The sequence below is a fragment of the Pagrus pagrus genome (genome assembly GCF_965226575.1).
Source record: "Pagrus pagrus genome assembly, chromosome: 20".
Lineage (NCBI taxonomy): Eukaryota > Metazoa > Chordata > Actinopteri > Spariformes > Sparidae > Pagrus > Pagrus pagrus.
The window spans coordinates 23,705,098-23,731,315 of record NC_140207.1 but is presented as its reverse complement, the minus strand read 5'-3'; the positions used below and the strand labels follow the sequence as shown (position 1 = coordinate 23,731,315).

Sequence of the window (26,218 nt, the reverse complement as noted above, 5' to 3'; positions counted from 1 at the left end):
AATAAAAACTGTATACATAACTCATTTCTCATTTTGGTTTGCACTAACTGGGCAATTTTCATAATCATATTTATCATTTATTAATAACAATACACTGCCCACACTGTCTATAATTACACTGTTTATATTTGTGCATATTATTTGATCCTATTTGTATTTCTTACCCTATTATTATAGTTTATTTTTTACAATTATTATTATTTATTGTAATATTGAACTGTCTTTTGGCTGCTGTGACGCACAAATTTCCCCATTTGCAGGACTAATAAAGGACTTCTGAGACTGATTCTTTTGATCAATACTTTTAATCATTATAAATACTACAAAAAATACACTACAGTGGTCAGGTTGGGAACCCATAGGTTAATGCATCTTCCTTCTTGTTGCATTCAGGGTTGCTTGAAAATGACCAATGTCATGACACTATAGGTCATATTAACATTTTTTATCAATGAATGTGCTTTAATTTTCTCTGATCTCTCTGTTACCTGAATGTGAGTGCGTGAGTGTGATTGGCTGCAGGTGTGTTTGGCTGAGTGAATGATGACTGAGTGCAAGTGTAGGTTGTCTGAGAGCTGCTTGGTTCCAGCTTCCAAGCCAGAAGTTTAAGGGCCAGCTCCTCACAGTTCCCATCGACTCCCCTCTCGACTGCCAGCGTGTGTGTTGGAGTGTTGGAGCACCACCTTGTGGAATTTTGGTACTACAGCTGATACTCACACCACACTGTTGTTTTAAGCTTGTAGCAGCAAGGGAATTTAAGTACCTTCCTTGTTATTTGTGTTTTTATGGTTATTTATACAGTAAGCTAATATTCTGTTACACCTTATTTTCCTGATTGGAGAACCACACCCTTAAAGTCCTGATATTCACAACCCATCATACCCATAAATATTTCAACAAAAATTTACAGAAGATATGAAGTAAATATAAAAAATGTGTTACTCAAATGTAACTCAAATGTTTGTGAAATAAACTTGATGTAATTGTAAGATAAAGTTAACTGTTAGATTTTTAGGCAATTATTTTGGTATGTCCAGCTCAAACAATCACTTCAGTGATATTCATAGATTTTATTAAGGAAGTATAACTTTTTTTAAATTATTGTAATATTTTTAAATATTTTTAAAAGAGTGCGAGTCAATTCACAAGCTGATTTGGAACTCCTCACTGTATCCATACACTATTACATGTATGCAATTAAATTGTTATTCCATGATCTTGATAATCATCAGACACAAAAATACAGGTTAATGACAATAGCTTTGCTGTTAGATTGACTATATTGACATTTAGCATCTATTACCCACGTATAGCTGAGCCACAAGTATTCACGCTGTTACAAGTGAAAAACGTCAGCAAAACAACTTTAAACTACATTGTAAGCATGACCTCAATTCCGCAACCTTGACTGTGGATGACATTCAGACCCACTGACTGAACCAGATTTCGGTTGGAATGTGACACATGATTTTTGTGTTTGAACAGATAAAGTGGTCTTACTTACAGCAATGTTTCCCAGAGTGTGTTGCTTGTTGTAACTCTTCTGAGTACAGCAGGTACACTGATGGTCACAGGCGCAGTAGCCTGCCATGGTGGCTACTTGGTTGCCCTCCCAAAGCTTCTCCTCATCTTCATTTTCACTCCTGTCCACCTCCTCCTCATCAGGCCACATCTCTTTATCCACAGAGACTGACATAGCATTGTAATTTCTACCCATCCCAGGGAGACAGTCAAGTGACTGCTCATCATAAGACAGCAGAGGGAAAGAAGAAGATGAAGAGAAAATCAGCGTAGGTCTTTGAGTTGTTTCTGAGGCAGCTGTGGATACAGCAAATTTGTTTGGGACCGTATGAAGAGCCCCATGTGATAACTTCTTGGTGACAGTGCTTCGTTGAATCTGCAGATCTGTCCATGACTGGACAGCACGGAAAGGGGTTGAAGTGTCTAAAGGTAGAACACTTTGGAAAAGAGTGCGTTTTGATTCACTCATGTAGGGAATATCCTTCCTATGGACAATATGAGAAGATGGAGATGAAGACATCTGAACAGAAACAGAGCAGCCTGACGGCTTGAGGTCTGGGATTTCAAAAGGGGCTAGAATGAAGGAGGAGGGTGTATCTGAGGAAGTTCCACTTCTTGAGGTTTGTTCAGTGTCAACTGTTGTTAAGGACGAATAAGAGAAAGGCATAGATGAAAATGAATCTTGAGCTGCTGGTCCTCTTGGCCACTGTGGATTCTCAGGAGGTCCATCTGAAGTTTCAAAGCTGCATGACTCTTCAAGAACAGAAGTTGCATTGGAAATATTGATTGGTTCTGCCCAATAGACTCTTCCTTCAGTATCAAGCTGCTGAAAAATGACATCTACATCTCCATTTTCAACATCAGAGCCATCCACTGAAGTTTGAAATACCAGATGTAAACTGTCAATCTCAATTAGATCCTTTTGTTCGACTATAGTTATGCTCTGTGCCTCTAGAATGTCATCATGGAACACTAAAGCACTTCTAAGTGATTCACTTTCTTTGCCATTAATTCCCAATTGACAGACTTTTCTTAACTCTTCCAATTTAACTCCAGTTGAAACTTCTTGCAAACTACAGGAATGGTCCTGTGGATCTATTTCTTTTTGGTTACATACTTCTTTAGACACTGAACAAGAGCCTTCTGACAGACCAGCGGAATGCTCTCTATCTGAGTTATAAACAAGAGCATCTTGAGTCTGCAAAGTGTCAGTATGTCTGTCACCCCCTACCATTCCCTTTCCATTCTCCTGAAGGGTATCCAATGAGAGGTGATCCATCTTTACATGAATAACATCTCGGACAGGAGAGGCTGGAGCAGGGTCTGTGTTATCATCGAGAGGACATGATCTGTCCTGTTGTTGGGAGATGGACTGCTCTGTTGGGTCTGAAAATCTTTCAACAGCTGGATCTATAAGATCATGTGGATCCTGAGATTGTGATGACAAATCAGACTGACAAATTGGAATGGAAGAGTTATGTGACAGGCAAGGCACTGTGGTAGACCCCGTTTTAACCTTAGCAGAGACCACAACGAGACAGGATGGAGCTAAGGGATTGTCCTTGTCCACTTGAATGAAGAGAGAGGAGGGTTTTTCTTCCTTTTTTATCTGTGTATTGGTAGGTGGATCAGAGAGGTAGATTCCACCTGAACATGGGAAAAGGGAATCTTTTTGATTGTTTTCTGTATTCCGTGAGAGAGACTGAAATAGTGGGGGAGATGGTAAAGACGATGGATAATGAAAATCAGGAGTGGTATAGGGTGATAAACAGGAGGAAGGGGGAAGCAGAAATGATGAGCCATCATGAGCAGAGAGGGAGTATTCATGAGGAGCAACCTCAGCCCATTCTGACCTTGTGTTCCCTGGACTCCCACAAGAGAAGTTAGACTGGCTAGAAGATATGGCATCCAAGGCAGAATATGGATGATTAAAATTTGGAGAGGGTGAAAGTGATAAGGCAGGTAGAGGGGAACTTGGAAAGCATGCTGTGCCTTCAGAGTCATTAGAAAGAGTACAGAGGTTGGGGGATGGGGCGTCCTTATCCTCACTAGAGAGGACATGAGTTACGAGGACAGGAGATTGGAAGTGTGTTACATTTTGTAACTCAGAAAGGTACTTGTATACTAATGCAAACAATGAAGCAGGCTGAGACTGATACTGATCTGGCGGTTTCTCCGTCTCTGACAATTGCAGGTCAGATTTTGGGAGACACAATGAGACAGGAGATAGGTGAGGGTCAAAGACTAATGAATGCCCTGGTGAAGGACAGGGTGAGGAAAGGACAGATTTGTCAACACCAGGAGAGGTTAGAGATGAGGAGAGCAGGAACGATGGGGAGGTGTGAAAAAGCGGTGAGCCGGGCCTCTCAGGTCTCTTGCTGTCATTGCTCCCTCCTGACAGGCTTGACAGAGCCTGCAATCAAAAGAACAATACATACAGTCAAACAGCATGAGTTACTCTTCTATATATCCTATATATAATATATCTCATTTTAATGACCAAGCCCATTCTGTCATCTAGTCAGAGTGACTGATTTAAAGGGTACCATGATTTAGCATTGCACCTCCATCAAGTTGGGGGCTTGTGAGAGAAGTGAGTATGCAGTAGTAAGTAAGGAGACCTTAGTGAGATCAGGTCCTGGTGACGCCTGAGAGAGGGAGGGGATGAAGAGCTCCTCTGGAAAACCACTGCTGTGTGACTGGCAGCTTTTGATCCGTATTACACCTGGCATTGCTTACACATACAAGTGAGGAAAGGGAAAACAAAAGGAAGGATGGACAGAACATCATAATCATAACACAACACCCAGTGATTCTAGCCTGAAACAACAATTTGCAAAGGTTTTAACTAAAGCAACAGTTCACTATTTTAGAAAGTGTGGGTGTATTCCTTCTTTTTAAGTAGCACGTTAGAGGATACCAGTTTCATGCCTGTGTAGTCAGTACAGAGATGGACCCAGACTGTATTAAGTTTAGGACAAAGACTCAAAACTACTGGCCTCATTTAACTGTAGGAGTACTTCCCTACATCTCAAAATGGGTTTTAGGATGCCTCTGAGTATCAAGATAATTCCCCTGGACGCTCTAAAATATAACTCTAAAAACTTTGTAGTGTACTTTTTACTGTTGTCCCTTTAAGAGAGAAAGAGAGAGAGACAGATGATAGAAGTAACATCTTGCCCTGTCAGGAAACCTGTGTCGTGCATAACTGGCAATGATCCCGATATGAAAATGACAGTTTCATTTAGCTCCCAGATAAACACTTTTGTGATGAAAATGTGTGCTTGAACTTTAAAGCAGGGATGATAGAAAGTGAGTGAGAAAATGAAAACGTATGACCCACCTAAATTATTTACTGCTCTTCCCATGTAGCTCCCAGTGACACTACTTTCCTCAAAACTGGATATCTGGAATGAGATATGAAATGATAAAATAAACATTAATAAACTTTGCAGGGAAGTGAGTAGAAATGTGACTACAACAGGAAATATATTAAAACATGCACCTTCTTTAAGTGGACACACAATGTCAGCATTTTTGTGAAAAAGTGTGTGACAAGAAAAACAGAGGCAAAAAGAAAATCACAGAGTGTTTTGGGCAGGACTCCGATCAAATGTGTAAAATTTGGGGAAGATTGGACAATGTACAGTCAAGTTACAATGACTTCCGGTTTCAAGGTGACTAACACGTTGCAACTGCATCCAATAAGAAGTCAAAATGTCATCATCATGGCCCTAAGGCTTTTCTGAGCAAATCTAAGGTGGATCTAGTCAACCTGTACAGTACAAAGAGAGTACAAAGACGTATATAAAAAATAAATAAATAAATAAAAAAAAATCTTGTTGCCACTAGGGGGCACTATAACTGTAAGTGAATATTTGCATGTTAATGTCTTCAGGCTGGGACCTTACCAAACATAAGAAGTTTGGGGCAGATTTGATCATGCATGGTAAAGTTCCAGCAGCTTCCCCTTTCATGGCGAATCATTTACCTTCACCGCCCTGCCTTGGCCACATGCTTCAGTGAAACCTTTTAATAACTTGTTATGTCATAGGTGTTGAGATTGCCCTTACAGAACTTGAGGTCCACATGGTAAACTCTGTAGGGGGAGATTGTTAAGGTCCAATGTTAAGATAAATCGAAAAAATTAAGCAAAAAACTCAGAATGGCCGATTTCGTGTTGGTTATCAAACGTGAAGTTTGGTGCAGATTCAACCATGCACAGTGGAGCAACAGCACCTTCCTGTTTTATAGTGAACTAGACCTTCCCCATGCTGCCATGGTCACGCCATTCAACAAAGACAACAAAGCTTTTGATAACTTCCATCAGACAGGTGTTAAAATTGGCAATTGGGTTAAAGTTGTGGGATGAGTTTGTTAAAATAAAACATGTAAACTGCCAAAAATGAGCAGAAAAATTGAAAATGGCTGACTTCCTGTTGGGTTGCGGTAGTGCCACCAAGAGACTTTTATTAGGCAAATAAATGTGTACCAAATATTCATGCATGAACATCAAACCAGCTGCTGAGGTTGCTGTAAGAAGTATAGAAAATTCTAAGTGCTATATTGTAGGCAACTTCAGAACTGAAGAAGCCTCTTGGATAAGAGGTGAAATGTCTTGAAGAAAGTGAAACAAGTCTAGTTGCCTACAATATGGCACTTAAAATTACCATGACCTGGATGACTGAGAACCTTCATCAGCAAGTATAGAAAAATGCCATTTCCAGTTGCCACTACGTGCCATTTTGACTGTTACTGAATATTGGCAGGTAAATGTGTTGAGGCCAGGACTGTTATCCAACATGTGAAGTTTGGGCAGATTGGACTGTGTACAGTGAAGTTGCAGCAATTTCCTGTTTTATGGCAACATATTGGCATTTGCCGTGCTGCCACAGCCATGCCCTTCGAAAACTCACAATGTTTATAATAAAGCATAGTCAAGGTCTTAAGTATTTTCTCACCATGTTTGAGGCAGATCAGGTCATCTGGCTCGGAGAGGTACAGCGCTGTTTATAATATGTCATTTTCTGCTGCCTCTAGGGCAATATTTGCATAGCGATGTGTTAAGGGTGGTACTCTTTCCAAACATGTGAAGTTTGGTGCAGATTCAACAGTATAGTGTACAGTGGCTTTACAGGCCCTTCCTGTTTCACAGCAAATCGCCAAAAATTGGCATGCTGCCATGGAAACGCCCTTTAATGAAAGTTGAAGCTTTTGACAATTGTCATCACAAAGGTGTTGAGATTGGACTGACAAAATTTTAAGTCTATTGGATTAAAGCTGTAGGAGGAGTCTGTTAAAGTACAACACATGCAAATCTCCAAAAATGATCACATATTCAAAAAGTCTGCCTTCATGTTGGGTTGAGGCAATGGCTCCAAGAGGCTTGTTGGTACGTCTGGCTATGATAAACGTGCCTACCAATTTTAACGATTGTAGGTCTAATGACCCTGGGGGGGCTGCTGTTTAAGGGCATGGTCAATTAATTTAGTCACACCCCTATGCACGACCCATATCAGGCACAAAATTTCACTACAACCGATGCATGTGCTAAGTTTGGTGAGTGTTAGAGAATGTTTAGCCTTGAGGATTTTCTGATCAAAAGTGGATTTGGTCAACCCTCTAGCAGGAATAAATGAGGTACAAAGAAAACATGATATTTCCTGTTGCCCTTTAGGTAGCGCTATGACTGTCAGCAAAATTTGAGATGTTAATGTGTTCAGTCAGTTTGCCCTCTACCAGACGTGCAAATTTTGGTGTATCTTCGACAATGTGTAGTGGAGTTATATCAACTTGTTGTTTCAAGGTGAATCATTGACCTTTGCCACGCTGCCAATGCCACGCATCAAAGAAAACTCACAATCTTCACAACAAAGTATCGAAGGACTTAAGTGTTTTGTTATTTCCTTCTGCCACTAGGGGATGCTGTGATTGTAAGCAAATATTGGCATGTTAATGTGCTCAGAATGGGACACTTATCAAATGTGTGAAGTTTGGTGTAGATTCAATCATGTACAGTTGAGATACTTCCTGTTTTATGGTGAATCATTCATTTTCGCCGCGCCGCCATGGCCATGCCGTTCAACGAAAATTCAAGCTTTTAATAACTTTTCATCACAAAGCTGTTGAGATTTGTTTGTGAAAATTTCAAGTTGATCAGGTTAAAGCCCTAGGTGGTCGTCAAATTACAACCAAGCCACGGAGGGTGCTGCTCAGCTTTGATTCCAAACTGGCATGGTGGCCACTCACCATACTGCAGCAAAAAATTCTTCTGCAGCCCAAAAAGCATTTTCCCCATAGACCGCCATTATAAAAGAGGTGCCTGGACACCAAAAACTGCAAACAAGGTCGATTTATGACTATATATTTCTTTTTGATCAATAGAGGTTTTTTATTTGAAAAGCTTTCAATAAGCAGAGAAAAGCGATTTAAAAGCCTGTGGCGTCATCTCAATGTAAAGTCTATGGGCCGAGCGGAAACTTGCAGATGGGGCCAGCAGGGGGAACTCTACTGTGCACATTCAATGGGCTGAGTAACCAGCATGTAAACTCGGAAGGCGAGCAATTCTCATCAGTTTGAACGACGACATCTTTGCATCTGGTATCTAGTTCTTCTATTTAAATCTAGGAATACAACACATGAAAATCGTCAAAAAAGAGCAGTATAAGTTGCTGTTAAGATTGCCCTGAAACATGGACATGTTGGTAACTGTCTGATCACAGCCTCTGTTCTCCTTGAAGAGTCAGTACAAATGTTTTCAAGTCTACATGGAGTGAGTGTTTGATATTTAACAACTAGATTTGGGATTGTAGTTAAATATTATTACTATTATTACTTCTATTGTGACCCCACATGTGCATGGCCTCATGTCCAACCCCTCCAGCCATGATAGTGTTAGGGTTACTTTGATTAGTAGCTGCAGTTGCTGTTCAACTTGCCTCTTCAGTTTCAATTGATTCCCTGACCTGCGAGAGACACCTCTTCTTTTGTGAAAAAGTTTTTGGTGTCAGGGGGTGACCTCCCCTCAGGTCATTTGGAAGTCTTGTTCCTGGTGTCCGTTCCTGGGCTATCAAAGAAGCCACCAGAGGCTGGGTTTGAGGGTCTGGACCAGCTCCTTGCTCTTCTGCCAAAGGACAAAGAGACACCTTCTCCTGAAGTCCAGGATTTACTCTCTTTTCGCCATGGCTGGGTGGAGGTTGCAGTGATTCAGGTGAAGCACAGATAGGAGAGATGGCAGAAGGCGTGAGTGAATCCTGGGTTTTATTTTTGTGAGTTTGGCTGAGTGACTTCTTTGATGCTCGTCTGAACAGCATGCCTATACGCCTCCTTCTCTCCTGGTCCTCAGGAGGCAGTTCTTTCCCCTGGGGTGTTCCGAGAGGGGAGCAGGAGGACCCCACCAAAGAGGAGAAGGCTGTAGTTACCTGCTGGAGAACCTCAAGCTGTTTAAAACGATCTGAAGGAGACAGAAGAGAAGAGAGATTACAGTTAAAAAGTACAGCATCATTCACTGATATTATACTAGATCTGACATTTCTAAAAACATTTCTTCCAACATCTAATGTCACAGAGAAAATATCAGATACCATCATCACTGACATAACCAACCTAATCAAGAAGTACCACCAGCTATGCTATTCAACAACATCCCAGCATCACCACCAGCTTGAAAATGATGTCTTCAATGTTTAACAGCGAGCTGTGCATTACTGCCATTGTTGTTGATAATTGTATAATAGTTATTACGCAGATATCAAACAGTACTTTGTAAAGTTTAGAATACCAATCCACTACATTTAAGCTTGATATTAAACTTAAACAATAGTAGTTTAGCACACTTCCCTTCTCATACAGTCATGGTCAAAAGTATACACTTAGAAAGAACATGTACATCATGGCAGTCTTGAGTTCAAATGGTGTCTACCACTCTCATTTTTCTGTGATGGAATGAGTGGAACACAAACTACTTTGTCACAAAAAACATTCATGAAGTTTGGTTCATTAATTAATTTTTTATAGGTCTTCTGAAAATGTGACCAAATCTGCTGGGTCAAAAATATACATACAGCAACTTTAACGATCATTTTTGGTGATTATAGAAAGTTGGGTGAATCAAATTTTCTTTGCAGTTTGGCCTCTTTTGCCAGAACTTCTTCTGAGTGATTATAATTGATAACGGCTTGATAAAAGGGCTTGTTTGATACATCCATTAGACTCAGCCATAAACACTACAATGGGAAAGTCTAAGGAGCTCCGCATTGATCTGAAAGAGCGCATTATTGAATTAAACAAGTCAGGAAAGTCACTTGGAGCTATTTCAAAGCAGTTACAGGTCCCAAGACCAACTGTGCAAACAATTGTTTGTAAGTATAAAGTGCATTGCACAGTCGTGTCACTGCAACGATCAGGAAGAAAACACAAACTATCACCTGCTGCTGAGAGAAAATTGGTCAGGATGGTCAAGAGTCAACCAAAAACCACCAAAAAGCAAGCCTACAATGAATTGGAAGCTGCTGGAAGACAGGTGTCAGTGTCCACAGTGTTTTGCATCACCATGGGCTGACAGGCCGCCGTGCCATAAAGAAGCAGTTGCTCCAGACACAGCACCTTAAAGTTTGACTGAAGTTTGCTGCTGATCACATGTACAAAGAAAAAACTTTCTGGAGGAAAATTCTGTGGTCAGATGAAACAAAAATTGAGTGGCCACAATGACCAGCAATATGTTTGGACGAGAGAAGGTGAGGTCTTTAACCCAAAGAAAACAAAACCTACTGTCAAGCATGGTGCTGGTAGTATTATTCTGTGGGGCTGTTTTGCTGCCAGTGGATCTGGTGCTCCAAAGAAAGTAAACGGAATAATGAAGAAGGAGGATTATCTCCAAATTCTTTAGGAAAACCTGAAATCTGGTCTTGGGTGCAATTGGGTGTTCCAACCAGACAATGATCCTGATGAACACACATTAGAAATGTTAAAGGAATGGCTTAATCAGGCTAGAATTGAGGTTATGGAATGGCCTTCCCAAAGTCCTGACTTGAACACTATCGAGAACATGTGGACTGTGCTGAAGAAACAAGTGCATGCTATCAAAAGCACCTAACTGAGGTGAAAATGGCCAAGGGACATTAAAACAAATATTAGAATTACTGTATGTATATTTCTGACCCAGCAGATTTGGTCACATTTTCAGAATACCTATAATAAATGAATTATTGAACCAAACTGAATGTTTTTTGTGACAAAGTAGTTCCACTCATTCCATCACAGAAAAATGAGTTGTAGAAATCATTGGAACTAAAGACTGCCATGATGTACATGTTCTTTACAAGTGTATGTAAACTTTTGACCAGGAATGTATATTACCATTTAAAAGTTTTGAATAACCCACTATATTGATGTTTGTCTTCTTGTACAGAAAAGAAGAAACAAGTTGTTACATCTATCCATGTCCTGGGAAAATAACAATTACAGCACTGATCTTAAATTACAGACACTGACAATGGCTCTGTGCATGCATACATATATCCAGACATATACACCCATGACCCATGCATGTGTACATGATATTTTGGTTATAAATTGCATAATTCAGACACGAAATGTATCATTTACATATGAAATGTACACAACGTGTTGGTTTTGCTCCAAAAGAATAATCAAATGATGTCTCCAGTGTTTTGTGACAGAGAAGAATACCGCTGTAACATTTTTTTCCCCCAATACCATTCAATTTTAAATTCATTTTCCAGTCCAAAAAAAGCAAACGAGCTGCAACTTAAGAAATCCCATGCAAATAGACTAAATATAAGCAAATAAAAACCAATCAGTTCAATTGACAATGTATGAACAGCATTAAGAAAATGCACTGCAAATATACACAACACAACCAAATACAGGAAAGCGCTGCAACGGCCCAAAACACCTGTACTAGAAAAAACATGAAAATACAGAGACTATGCAAAGTCCACTGCCGGGAAACAACAGGGGCTGTTAGTCTTAATAGTGCAGTATCCTATGGCATTATCAAAATGTAAATAAACTGTTTAATGTGTTTATCTGATCATCTCTTCTGATTGGCCTTTATAGAGACCACCATCCATTTAACCAAAGAGACCACCAACCACTGTTTAAAACAAATATGATTTGACATCGATCGATGGCTGATTAATTGGAGCACCCTTAGAGAATTGAGAACAGCATTTGAATGATAAACTTATTTAAAATGAGTTATGCAACTTAAGCATACAAAGGAACGCATTAGTAGAGACCTGCCTCCACCATAGATTCCAGCTGTTTTTCTCGCCTCTTTTATGTCACAGGAGCTGAAAAAACGTCCACAAAGGATACACCTGTGCATCCTTGCTTATAGCTCTTCTGAAAAGCCTCTCTGACCCTGCCCCTCTCTCCTCGATGAGCATTTTAGAAATTGAGATATTTTAGGAATGCAGAGATCAATATTCAGTTCACAGGCAGGCACAAAATAGAGAAATGAGGAGCCTCTCAGATAGATAGATAGATAGACAGATAGATAGATAGATAGATAGATAGATAACTTTATAAGCCTACTCATTCAAGGTCCACGATGTAGTTTAGAGAAAGAAGTTTTAATCAGAAGAGAAACAAAATAAATAAACACATTGTCTTCGTTTCTTGACTGAATAAACAAATGGTCCATTTCAGAATAATTCTTATAATAATACGTATAGTATATTCTCGAAGTATAACTATGCATGTGTTGAAGGTGAAGGTGCGCTCAATTTGCTTACCCAGCTGTCCAGGAATGATATTAATATTATGAATTAGTATTTCATGTGCACATTATACCTACTTTGTGGCCACGGATTAGTATTTTGTGCACACGTTATAGCTATATTGTGGCCACAATTTAATTGTTAATTTAATTTAATAATTTAATTTAATTGTACCTAATGCTGCTGGAACAGGATCCGGGACCTCCTGGATTGGAACTGACACCTTTTTGATAGGATCCTGCGCCTCCTTGGTCACTATCAAATCAATTTTCCCTAATATTTAATGTTATCTATACTTTCCTTAGAGGGAACGATCATGTCACACAGTGACGCCTGAAGTGTAATTAATGCTGGCATGTGATTTATGCTTTTTAAGTGTCTAAATACTTTGGCATATGATCACTGTAAACCCCATTAGTAAGTGGCCGTTTGTGCTGTTATATGATGAAATCAGTAGCCATGCAGTTGATTTAAGATATTTGAGCATAATTGCAAATCTGCAACACTTTCCATAGCACTGAAATGAGGTGATCGATCAGACAGACAGACAGAACATGACACTTAATTTGGTTTCTTAGCCTGCTTCTTTTTGTTAGATAGTCAAGGTGAGAGAGAGAAAAAGAAAGAAGGGAGAGAGTTCATCCAAACAGTAACGGTAATCAGCCCAATATACAGAGGCCAAGATGATTAAGCATAGAATTCTTGTCAGTGCATTGGCTTTTGGTAAGGCAGCATTTCAGCATTCACTGTATTTTCAGCAGGAAAATGCATTACTGTAGTTGTTCATAACGAATGAATGAAATGTTAAAAGAGGTATTTGATGGAAACTTTATTGACTAACCTTGATCTTTGCTATGTTTGTTTTTTTGCATTGACATAAATAACTTGGCCAGGGAATTACAAACAAAAAAGCAAACATATGATATTATATGTTATGCGTGCTTTCCACCTCCCCATCACCGTTCAAACTTTGCAGATTTAGCAGCTTATTATTTCATCAGACCCATTAGTCTCAGCAGAGTCATCTGCCATCAAAATCACCATTGTTCAGACTCCATGATGCGAATCTAACACCAAAGACTTTCTGTCAAGACTTAATCATGACATTTCATCTGTTAGAATAAGGGATTATTTGAACTTCATTCAGTTGCTTCTCCTGATAGAAATTGGCTATATATCAGTTGCCTCAACCATTTTTGAAAATATAAGCGTACTGATCGAGACACAGGAAGAAACAAGTGGATGTACTTTCAGAACTTTGTAAATTGTATTTGACTTTGGGCATCCCTTGTCTTTCTGTGCTGAGATCCTTACACTTGCACCTGGCTCCACTTACTTTAGTGTATTTTTGACATAGGTCTGTTTCTCCATATATTCCAGCATCAGTGTTAGACCTAATGCTCTTGTGGCCGATTGGAACAATGAAAGTGCTAAAAGTTAGACTTACTGCTGACATCTGGATTCTCAAGGTCCAGCCGGTTCTTCTGGGCCTCCAGAAAAACCTGGAGGTTTATTCCCTTTGCCTGGGACTGATGGTTGATGAATCGAGCTGGGATGCGTCCAGAGAGGTCAGGTTCATCACAGCCAAAGCCCAGGTCCAAGAGAACCTCTTCCGGGTCATCATTCCACAAGTTGAGCATGTCCATCACACTGCCAAAAGGGGAGAAGGATGTTCGTATGCACGGAACTGAGTGTGTTGTGACACCACTGTACACTATGAAACAATTCCATCTGAAGTGTGTCTGTGTGTGAGGCTGTGTCTAACCTGAGTGGCCCAGAGTGACCTGAAGTCGCTGAGCTGAAGCTGTTCCACCTGCTGAAAGTTGTACTTGACCTGCTCCACCTGAACAGGTACAATACACAACAAAGAGGTCACTGTTCCAGTGACTCACTTTTGTTATGAAGCCAGCAATTAATTCATGTCACTAACAAGCCTTTTGTGTGTTCCCAAAGCCCAATATATCTGAATCATCTGTGCCATGGAGCTACATAGTCCAAAAATGTTTAAAAACATGTCAATGAACAACACTGTTGCACTTTGTGACATTCTTTGTTACCATGAACACACTCTTGCCTCACCACATGTTCACACAGTAGAGAGGCCTACATATAAACCCCAAAGCCTAGCTTGGGGTCTCTATGCACCAGCAAAGCATGAAAATGATGAAACCATGCCAAAGAGTCCTTCAGGTGTGAGATTTGTTCAAACTCAAATTCCCATTGGAAGAAATGTGCCAGAACTCACTTGTGCCCCAGCAAAGTGGTCATGAAACAGAAACAGAAACACGGCTCCTCCTTGCTTTTTCCCCATCATAACACACTGCTAAAGGGGCAGGTGTGACTCAAGAGGTAGACGTCGTCATCCAATCAGAGGGGAAGCTGCTTGACTCCCGGCCTGTGCAATCTGGGCAACATATTGAACCCCATATTCGGTCACCACAGCTGTTGTAGTCCAATCAAACTGTTACTGAAAATCCAGAAGCCTGCAACCACTGGACTCCAAAAAAGAATGACAATTAACTGTTATTGTCGAGGGCAAAAGAAGACACAGCTAGGTAAAGTGTCAGCGGCATGCCACCCACAAAAGGGCAGGAGACCCCAAAAGAAGATGACATCAAACCAGCCACAATGGAGCAGTTTATAAGGGGTGACTTGATTGACAATTGACCACTTCAGCCCCTGGGGTACTCTGAACACTCATGTATTCATCACTGTCCTGATTGTTCTTGGTATTACATTATGTTTTTGTACCTGTACTTCTGTGCTAGCCCTTATGTAAAGATGGATAGGCGGGATAGTTGGAGGAGAAAACATCATTATATGTCATCATTATAAAACCACTTGACAACGAACCAATAATAGTGAACCAGATTTGTACCCTATGTCAGAATGGGCCCCATGAAATCAATCAATGTATTCATTAGAACATATCAGGATTTGAGAGGATGGGAGATCTTCTTTGCTGGAGGTGTGGGGAGTTGTCAGGGTTAGAACAAGTCAGGAATTCATATGAGGGGCATATCAGGATAACAACAGGATAACAGTTATTGTCCTGTAAAACATCAAAAGGTCATTGCTTTGGCATAAAGGCATGATTAACAATGTAATGAGGTATAAACCATTGTTCTGTTGTTACCTGACAGTATATAAGTCAGGACAAGGGTTAGTCCACACAGTGGGTCTTCTTTCCATGCAACATCTGAAATTCTTCAGAGAATTATCAACTCTCAAACTTTAAGAAGGATAATCTCCCTTACATATGACTGTAAGCAAATATTGGCATTTTAATAAGTGCATACTGGGACTCATCGCAGCATGTGAAGTTATGGTCAGATTGGACCATGTACAGTTTAACATGTAATTTCCTGCTGCCACTAAGGTGTGCTATGACTGAAACTGAATGTTGGCATGTAAATGTGTTCAGGCCAGGACTTTATCAAACTTATAAAGTTTGGTGCAAATTCGAACATGTACAGCCAAGTTACAGCAACTTCCTATCCTTATCCTTATCATCATCATCATCATCATTGACCTTTGCCACGCCACCACAGCTTTAAAAATCTTTGAAATTGGCCTGTGAAAATTTGAAGTTGATCTGGTTAAGTAGGTGGACTTCGTACAACACATGCAAAGCCACAAGAATGAGCATAAAAATATAAAAAAATAAAAATTTGCTGACTTACTGTTAGGTTGAGATAGTGGCCCCAAGAGACTTTCTTGTAGATGTAGGTGTGCACCGAATTCCATGCATGTACATCAAACTAGCTGTTATAAGAAGTATAAAAAAACAAAATTTCCTCTTGCCACTAACTGGTGCGATGACTGTAACAGAACAATTGCATTTAATGTGTTCAGGCCAGGACAGTTACCAAATTTGTGAAATCTGGAGCAGATTCAACCATACACAGTGGAGTCACAGCAACTTCCTGTGTCTTCGTAAACCATCAATATTCATGGCCATCCCTCAACAAAGACTCAAGCTTTTGATAACTTTTCATTAAAAAGGTGTTAAGATAGCCCTGACAAAATTTTTATTTTTTCCTGTTAAAGCTCTAGGAGGAGTTTGTGAAAGTACAATGTGCGTAAATCAGCAAAAATGAGCACTATATTTAAAATGGCCGACTTCCTATTGGGCTGAGATCACAGTACTTCTTCTTTGTAGGTCTAGGTGGGATACACACTTGTATCAAATTTCATACGTCTAGTTAAAACAGGGGCTGTTAGCGGGCCATTTTGCCTGAACCATTGCCAACAATCATAAAACACCTACATTCTCACCATGTCTGATGTGTGTGCAAAGTTTCATGATTTTTTTCGCACCGTTTGGTGCTCGGGCCCCTTATTGAGATCCATTGATGTTACAGAGTACGTAGAAGTAAAGTTTACATACACTTTAAAAAAAAAAAGCATGTACAATGTATCATGGTAGTCTTGATTTGGTCACATTTTCAGAGGACATATAACAAATTGATTTTTTTGAAGAAAACTTTGTGAATGATTTTTGTGAGAAAGTAGTATGCGTTCCACTCATTCCATCACAGAAAAATGAGAGTTGTAGAAATCATTGGAGCTCAGTTCCAGAGTATTTAAACTTTTAACCATGACTGTACATGTTCCTTACAAGTGTATGTAAACTTTTAACCATGACTGTATATTATTTTCCCTATATTCCTATATTTAATTTCCCACTTATTTCAATCACAAAGTAGCACCAAAGACTTGCTGAATTGTAGGTTTTTATTTGATAATCAATTGCCTGAGTCATTAAATATTATAGCCAATCTTTACTTGCATTACCTTATTTGAACACAATGCATCCTGTGGTGCTGTATTGTTCAAAGCCAACTGTCAGAGGTTCTGCAGCCTCTTGTATGAATTTCTCTCCATGCACAGGAGCAAAGAAGCCAAATGTTTAAACACGTTGTTGAATAGGATACATTTCAAAAGTGTAAGCTTTGAATTAAGATAGATCATCTATATGTAACAGAAAAAATGCCTACACATATTGAATAACAGCTGTCGCATACTCACATTTTGCTCCTGGTCTTTGTTGATCAGAACCCTGTCGAACATGCTGTCCTTGATCTTTTATACTTTTCCCATCTGCCCTTAGCTGATTCATATTTTCTGTACAGCTGTCAAGCACTTTGAAAACTTTCCTCTGATCCTTTCGCTTTCTATGCAAAATTCACTGTGTGTTGTGCACAAGGGGTAGGTCTGGCTTATTTGCCTGGTAAATATGGCTTGTAGTTACGTGTCTATCTGTTCAGGTTTAGAAGCAGTTACAGTCTGAACCAACCTTAATTTGAAGACAAACTACACACTAGACGACACACTAGAATAGTGTTTAATAATAGTGTTTAAATCAACCAAGGAACATTTATTCATTAAAAAATAAGGTCAAAGATGATTAAAAGAAAAAGAGTACCATGTCCTTTCAACACTTTCTACGAAGCTCCTGGCAATAAAACATTACAGAGGCAGTTATTGTCTTCTAATCAGTCAGTTCATTTTACATAAGGGTATCAGGTCTTCTCAACATAGTGGTGCTCTCTGTTACCAGATTGTATGCCTTTGTGACAACTCACTGCCTCACTGGCTGCTTCAAGTGAATGTTATGTAACATATGTCACTCTCTCTCTTCCTGATTATTTTTAAGAATATATGTTTGAGTGGCTTATATTTGCTAGGGATTAATGAAGTCCATTAAAGCACACTATATTTCCCTAAAAGACAACAGACAATGAGCAGACAGTGAGCTGACATAAACATTTGATGGTAAACCTCAACTAGACACCAACAATCTATATCCATTATGGTTAGAGAGAACTCTGTGATGATCATAACACCTTCAGAACTTTCATGGGAATCAGGATTATGTACATGATACTATCCGAGCTGTCAACTCAATAAAAAAAAAATTGGAAGAAATACTTCTTTCTTCTTTTATTTCTTTATGACATATATTAGTGGATTGTATATATATTACAGTTCACTTATGTCCTTATAAGGTAAATGTTCTGTGTTCTAATACTAGACCAAGGTTAAAGGTAATTTACATTTATATGCCACCATATTAGGAACTTGGGCCTTATTTTCTTGAAAGTGTAAGTTTCCTTTGGTTAAGTCACAGCGTTTATCTGAAGTGTGACGAGGTTGGATGTTCTTCAGTCCAGCAATTTGTAATCACTGGATTGGCAGAAAACTGTTATCACAACTCTGAATAAATTCTGCTTATTGGTTACAGTTACCCTTTCTAACATCTGCACACTATGTGGCATTTAAGACTAGTTAAGACTAATCCTCAACAAAGATTTTAATAATCAAAGATAGAAACTTGGTATTATTGGTAAATAAACTGTGTCACTTTCAAAAAATAATTAGCTCTGATCAATTTAAATTCTCTCAAGATGATGATGATGGATGATGCTTTGCCGTTCAGGAGACGCAGGAAATTGTATCAGGACGATGTGATAGGGCTGTACCCGACTCAGGATTTTATCAGTCGAATCTTAATTTTGCAGTTCAATATTAAGATTAAAGATTTTTCAGTTCACCAGGACACTAAACTTCTTTATCAGCCAGCATCATTATGTTTACATGCAGCCTCTGCATCTGTGATGTGAAAACATCAGATTTCCACTCGGTCGGAGAAATTTAGTGTGCCTCCTGCCCATAGTTCAGTTATAAAAACTCAGCACAACACACAGCTCCTCTCCTGTTGGGCTGCTCACAGCGCTGTCAGAGCAGGCAGTGGCTACACATTTTGGTGCCCTGGGCGAGATTAGGATTTGTTATCCCCAAATTGCAGTTTCTCTCATTCGCTAATCACCATCACATGTTGTCAGTTGGATTTTATTTTAAAACTAATATGGCAGCTAATATAAAATCATTTGTATTTTATATGTTAATTTCTCATTCCAAGGTTTTCTGAAAAGTTGGCCTGATACTATAATTAAGACTAATGTGAAATTTTATAATAAAACAAATAGTCTGTTATAATGGTATGCTGAATATGTTATAGATCTGGGTTTTATAGAAAGTATTGCAGATAGCTTTCAGTGGTATTCGGAAAACGACAGCACAATGGGCTTTTAAAAGCCATGTTACAGTCTACTGCCTCAGGTTTGCATAATATGAAGTGAACAACCAGCGGCAGAGAGAGAAAAGGTCCTGCTGCAAGGTTAACATTCTTATGTTATCTTTGATTGAAGACATTTGTTCTTTAAATCATGGCATATGCTTAGTCCAGCTCAACACAGATAACAGAACACAGCAGATGGTGGTCTCCAAGAAAGTTCAAGGTGTTAATACACAAACGTGAAATTCTGCAGCTCTATTTATTAGGATAGTTCCACCAACATTCAAGTGTAAAACTGAGAATTGACATAATATATGTTTGTTGATCCAAGAATTGTATAAAAGTTATGGGTTTAATGGAGATTTTAAGAGTTTCACAGGTTTCTGACATTCTGCCGTCTTTGCAAAATGCACCTGTTCAATTGAATGCAAAAAATGATTTAACTCTAATTCTGTTGCACTTACAATCTGTTGTAGTTGTTTAAACTGATAATCAAACCTTAAATAATTCCAATCTGAAAATGTTAAGCTTTTCAAGTTTATCAAAGATCAAAAACAATTACACCTTGATTTAAAAAATATTAAATAATTTTCCAACGATGTGTAACAAACAGTTGTGTTCGAATGAATTCTAGCGCTGCACTACGGGCTAGAGTTTAGCCTCACTGTATACTGCTGGCTGTATGGCTCTGTACATCTGACAGGAGATGAGGACAAGAAGAGAGATGTCCTTACCACAGAAACTCCTGGACTGTCCTCACTCCTTGTTTAAAATATAAAGATGCTGCAGAGGAGAAAAGTCATGTTATCCTAACGGGGCCGCAAACCGAGCATGCGGAGCCATAAATTACACAAGCAGAGAGGGAAACATCAGGAAAGGAGGAAGGCAGACCACAAGGAAACATCTCATGGATTTTCTGCTGGTTGAACGTCAGTACATCCAATTCTGGTATCAAGGCTCCTCGAGCTATATTAGGAAAGTGTTTCTATGTGTGTCTGTCTCTCACCCTCCCTCCCTCCTCTTCTTTTTTCCTCCAGAGGATGTTTGGGTTTTGGCAGCCGCCCCTACCTCCCTCTCTCAGACAAGGACTTCATTTGACACTGGCATGATGTCAAGAACAAAAAAGTCTTTCTCCCTCTGTACTGTCATACCTTTTGTTTTGGTAAAAGTACACATTTTTTCTACTCCTACATCTACTTAACCAGTAGGCATCTGGGTGGGAGATTTATGCTTCCTTTTAAAGTCAAAAGCATTGAGAACAAAGAAAATCCTCAGGTAATAGCTTGGCCAGTTGTGTTCTCATCCACAGTGCTCCTGAAGTAACGTGTCATTGGCTCTTACATAACACTGGAAGCAGATGCAAAGGGGGAGGGCACAAAGGGAGAGGCTCTCATCAAACTGTGAAGATAGTGCAGACATTTGTGTAACCTGATCTCCAACAGATGTAATTTGAGCTGTTAAATTCACAGAGGAAATGTTGGCAGTCTTTGTTGAATTAAGGAATTACTTATCCCCTTTGCTGTTAAAAGCAGCCCAGACAATGTTATGTTTACTTCATTCTTCAGTAGAATGAAACCTTAACATTTTTTGGACCGAGTGTTGCTTTATCACCTACATACAAGATCCACTCTGACATGATTTAAGATATAATGCTTGTTCCACATAAAACTTTAAATCACCTGTTAAAATTTTCAAAAATGATACTTACTCCACCTACCTGCTATGAATATGTAAGTAAATTAATAATAACAAATATTAAAAAGCCCAGCACTTCCTGAACCATTTCAGAAAGTTCAACCTGTCTCAGGAGCTGCAGATCCAATTCTACTATGCTATAACCCAGTCACTGTCTGGTTTTGATCAATCATTAAACAGGAGAGGAACAGACTACAGCAGACAGTCAGTACTGCAGAGAAAATCATTGGTGCCAGCCTTGCCCTGCATGTAGGACTTTTTTCTCAGAATTTGACTTTTTTCTTTGCAAAAATAAAGTTACTCTTACACTCTTGATATATAACAGGGAAGTAGTTAAAACCTGGTTAAGTTGGTATAATTTACTCTTAGCGTTGCTAAAGCTAAGCTAAGTAAGCTACAATGTAAACTATTTTACTTTTGACCAGCTGTCGTAGGTTCAGCAGTTCGGTTAAGTTTTGTGTATTCTCGCTTTGCTCTCAGTTATTAGTTGCCTTTATTTATAACAGATGATTGTAAATTGCAATTGTATGGACCCAATATCGTTCAGTTCATCATATTGTAACTACTTGGCATTACTGTTATGAGACGAGGAGAGATTTGAGGTTGGAAAACTTTGATATACATATAAGGTTTATTACGTGTGTCTCGCTGTAGCAATGACACTGTTAGATATTGTTAGTAAATCATGAAATTCTTGCCCCAGGAATGAACAAGGAGGAGCTGCGGCTGCTACCCTCATGAAGAGACAACCAGGCTTTACAGAAAGGACTTTACAGAAACATTCAAAACACTATAGTGTAGTATATTACCCAGATCATATCGCTGTTAACACTGAAATAAGCACAGTCCTAACATGTTCTAATGAAAACAATGAGTCAACTAAACTAAATGCCCTGCCACACCTGTCATTTTAACATTGTCACAACATTAGCATGTCAAAATGTGCCCTTCTCCTCCTGCAGTTCCAGCGCTTACAATTGTCATTATTTAACAAAAAGGGACCCTAATGCAAAACACACAGGCAGGCAAGTAACAGAAGAAAAAGCAAGCTTTGTTAAAGTGTAACTAAACCCCCAAACCACTTTTTTCTGCTGAAAACAAATGTATTTGGGTATGAAGTAGTGTTGTTGATGTATTCTGGTCCAATGACGTTTTGGAGGCAGCTTACATCACGAGCCACCACTGTTTGCCCCGCCCCTCTGTGTTCTGTTGGAGGCTGCACAGAGTGACTGGATGTGTCTTAACTGCTCCTGGAGCCCCGCCCACAATCAAGGCATTTTTTGAATTTCCAGCCCAGATGCACCTCAGCCAAAACCTAGGGGTTTAGTTACACTTTAACATAAAGCTGAAAATCCAAAGTGAAACAACACAAAATCCAAAAGTCAAAATTCAAGAAACAAAAAGGTAGACGGCAAAAAACACAAGAAGCTGGCATGGGCAAATCGGAGTACTAAAGAACTATTAAAATAAATCAAGGTGCTGTACCATAGTCAACTGGACTTGTTTCAGTTTCTTGAAGATGTTTCACCTCTCATCCAAGAGGCTTCTTCAGTTCTAACTAACTGGAGGGGAGTTGCAGGCTTTTAAACTCTGTGTGGGAGTGTCCTTAAAGAGTCGTTAAGGACACGTGAGCTCTGAGTTTCAGAGTCGTTAGGGTCACTTATGGGTTGTTGGTCAAACTGGCCTTCATGTGGGTTTATAAGGCTAGGTGAGCCCAGGAGTGAATGGCTATTAAGCTGTCTGGGGAGAGAACTCAGTACTGCATTGTAGGTGGGTGATAAGTAATGTCTTAGGCCACCTCCTCTGTTCAAAGACTGTTGTTCCAGTTTGACATAGATGGATTATTTTACTCCTCTTTCAAACCATCTGTCTTCTCTGGACAAGATGTTTACATTGTTGTCCTCAAAGGAATGATTTTTCTCCTTCAGATGTAAGTGGACAGCAGAGTCTTGACCTGAGGAGTTGACCCTCCTGTGTTGTGCCGTTCGTTTATGGAGAGGTTGTTCTGTCCCCCCAATGTACAAATCTGTGCAGTCCTGGCTGCATTGAACAGCATAAACTACATTAGTCTGTTTATGCCTCGGTGTTTTGTCCTTAGGATGGACACGTTTCTGCCTCAGTGTGTTGGTAGGTTTAAAGGGAACCGGAATATGATGTTTATTAAAGATCCTCCTGACTTTCTCAGATGTTCCTGCGACATAGGGAATGATGTTGTTACGTTTTCTCATGGGGAAACAGAACAGGAGCTCAGGACAAGCATGACGAAAAACTGAACTGACAGTAAGAGAGAAATACAAGGTCTGTCTCAATTCTCTTATTTGTCGTTTTCTTGCTCCTCGTTTGAACCAGAAGTCGTTCCTGTCCTCCGTCTTGCAGGCCATCTCAATTCTCTTATTTGTGCTCTGAGGACCGATCTCTGAGGAGCGATGAGCTCCTCTCTAATACCCTGGAACACGGCGTCTACAACCAACTGTCCTCCTGTCAGGGTTCAGGACTGCTCTCTCCACTGAGTCCCTCCGTGCCGCCAGAGCCTTGTCCCACTCATCAGTCCTCATTCTCCTCGACTTATCCTCTGCGTTTGACACAGTTAAAACCAAATCTTCCTCTCCACTCCGGCCAAACTTGGCATCGCTGACTCTGCTCTAACCTGGTTCACATCATACCTGACAAATTGCACCTTTCAGGTCACGTGGAATGGCTCCTTGTCCATACCCTGCGTTCTGGAAACTGGTGTCCCTCAAGGCTCAGTACTAGGACCACTTCTGTTTTCACTATACACTAGATCACTAGGATCTGCAATCACAGACATCTCCGCTTGGACAACTGCGCATCATCTCAAGCTCAACCTTAGTAAAACTGAACTCCTCTTCATCCCAGGGAAAGACTGCCCTCACATGGACCTTTCAGTCACTGTTGAGGAAGTCACAGTATCGCCTTCATCGACTGCGAGGAACCTGGGTGTAATCCTCGACGACGGACTATCCTGCACCCGTAACATCACCACGGTGGCCTGATCCTGCAGATTTGCCCTCTACAACATCCACAGGATCCGGTCTTTCCTCGCAAAGGATGCAACACAACTCCTGGTCATCACCCGCCTGGACTACTGCGACTTGCTCTTGCCTGGACTCCCAGCCTCTGCGACTAAACCGTTTTTCTCCCAAATTCTCCCATGTGACACCCCTCCTCCTCATCCGATTTAAGATGATGGTGCTGGCCTTCAAGGCCGTCAACGGAACTGCACCCATCTACCTCCAAACACTGGTCAGACCACACGCCCCAGTGCGAGCACTTCGCACTTCTAAGTTGCAACTCTTCTCTGTTCTGGCGCCCCAGTGGTGGAACGAACTTCCGACCAATATCAGGACAGCAGAGTCGCTCGCCATCTTCTGCAAAAGACTCAAGACTCACTTGTTCAGACTTCACCTAAGCCCTGCATAGCATGACCCCCACCCAAAAAAAAAAATGCACTTGCATGTTCTTACCTTTAGCACTTAAACCATAGCACTTATGTACTTAAGGTATCCTTGATTAATAGCAGCTACCATGCTCAGATGAGGGCTTGAAAACTGTTTCTATTTTTTCTTTTCTACTTTATCGACAGTGATATGTTATGGTTTCTTTCTTGTGACAAATGTACTTATTGGAAGTCACTTTGGAGTCGCTTTTTAGCGTCTGCTAAATGCCCTAAATGTAAATGTAATGTAAATGACACATGAGAGCAGCCTTCATGGAAGTCTTTTTACTGGCCGACACACCTCCTTAGTTATTGACTGGATGTTGCAGAGGATCATACTGATCTGATGCATCACAACATCACTAGAGTTTCATACTCTCTGAGTGCACAACGGCTTGGAGACTAAGTTAGCTCCAAACAATCTGTTCACCAGAGTGTTTGTGTGTGTGTGTGTGTGTGTGTGTGTGTGTGTGTGTGTGTCTATGTGTGGGTTAGTACAGAGGAAAAAGGAAGAGAGGAAAAGAGCTCATGCTCAGAGGACGTGCTAGCGACCATGGAGACACAATAGTCGCCTTTCTATCACTCAGTGGCCGGTGAAGGAACTTGTGTTCCAGAAAGAAATGTGGCTTTTTGTGCGCTCACACAGCAGCAAAGCTAACACTTGTTAGCTTGTTAAATTGACAAAAACTGTACCATATGCTCGTACATATATGCCGTGTGAAATATCTGAATCATGAACCCAAAAAAACACATTTAACCTACAGTATACAGTATTGACATTCAACAGATCTTATAACGTACAAGATCTGTTTTGGGTTTGGAACATGGAAAACCTTAAAAAATACTATTATTATTGTTAATTGTTATATTGAACTGTCCTTTGGCTGCTGTGACGCACAAATTTCCCCGTTTGCAGGACTAATAAAGGAATTTCTGATTTCTGATGTTGTGGCTTTGAAGCTACTCATTAATAAACACAAACTGATAAAAAGGGGAAAATATGCAGAATATATTTTTTGCTGGAGGAAATTGTCTTTTCTTTTAAAGGCATTGTCTTTGGTTTTACCCATTGTGACTGTGCTTTTGTTTTTCTCTTTGAGCTTGGCACTTTAAAAACATCATCTCTCACTGTTTTCCCCATCCTTTATTAACTCATCAATGTTCATTTCTTTCTGCTTCGCTCATTCTACACTGGTGTGACTCTGATCAACAGAGGCTGCAGCAGAGGTGGTGGCACACTCACCATCCAGCTGCATGTCAGGCCTCTGAGCTGCTGTTTCCTTCTGCAACCCTTGACTGTCTGCCTGACCCCCTCCCTCTGCATCCCCTGCACCCCCCGTGCTCAGAAAAGGCTCTGCCTCTGGCTCACAAGCCTTCTCAGGACAGTTAAGCACCAGCAGCCCTTCCAGCCCACAGCCAAAACATTTCATTGATTGGGTTGTTGCAAAAAAGATGTTGTCAAACCCCTCAAATTTCATCACCAGATTCAGCTCAACACTGTCATTCTTCAAAATCGTGTACACTACTGACACAAACTGACCGTTGCGTGGAAGCTCTGTTTCCAACACCCACTCACTGATAAACGGTGGTAAATTAGACAAGATGATTTTTTTGGCAGGACTGGCAAGAGGAAAAACTGTGACAAGCGTGTTTCTGAAAGCAACTCCACACTCAATGACAGTATTGACCTTATTGATTGAGTCCAGAAAAATCACAACT

The 26,218-nt window shown here is 40.1% G+C and overlaps 1 protein-coding gene across 1 annotated transcript in view; it reads right to left on the bottom strand.

Annotated features, from left to right (window-relative positions):
* The window catches only part of itprid1 (ITPR interacting domain containing 1), a gene marked incomplete at its 5' end in the record, with an annotated part of 54,550 nt that extends 28,621 nt beyond the window's left edge, over positions 1 to 25,929 (bottom strand). Inside the window, 8 exons of the mRNA XM_084341152.1 lie at positions 1,505 to 3,934; positions 4,143 to 4,255; positions 4,865 to 4,928; positions 8,460 to 8,974; positions 13,714 to 13,916; positions 14,032 to 14,109; positions 20,082 to 20,130; positions 25,743 to 25,929. Coding sequence (XP_084197278.1) covers positions 1,505 to 3,934; positions 4,143 to 4,255; positions 4,865 to 4,928; positions 8,460 to 8,974; positions 13,714 to 13,916; positions 14,032 to 14,109; positions 20,082 to 20,130; positions 25,743 to 25,929 — 3,639 coding nt within the window. The remainder of the gene's footprint in view (positions 1 to 1,504; positions 3,935 to 4,142; positions 4,256 to 4,864; positions 4,929 to 8,459; positions 8,975 to 13,713; positions 13,917 to 14,031; positions 14,110 to 20,081; positions 20,131 to 25,742) is intronic.
* Between the last annotated feature and the right edge of the window lie 289 nt (positions 25,930 to 26,218).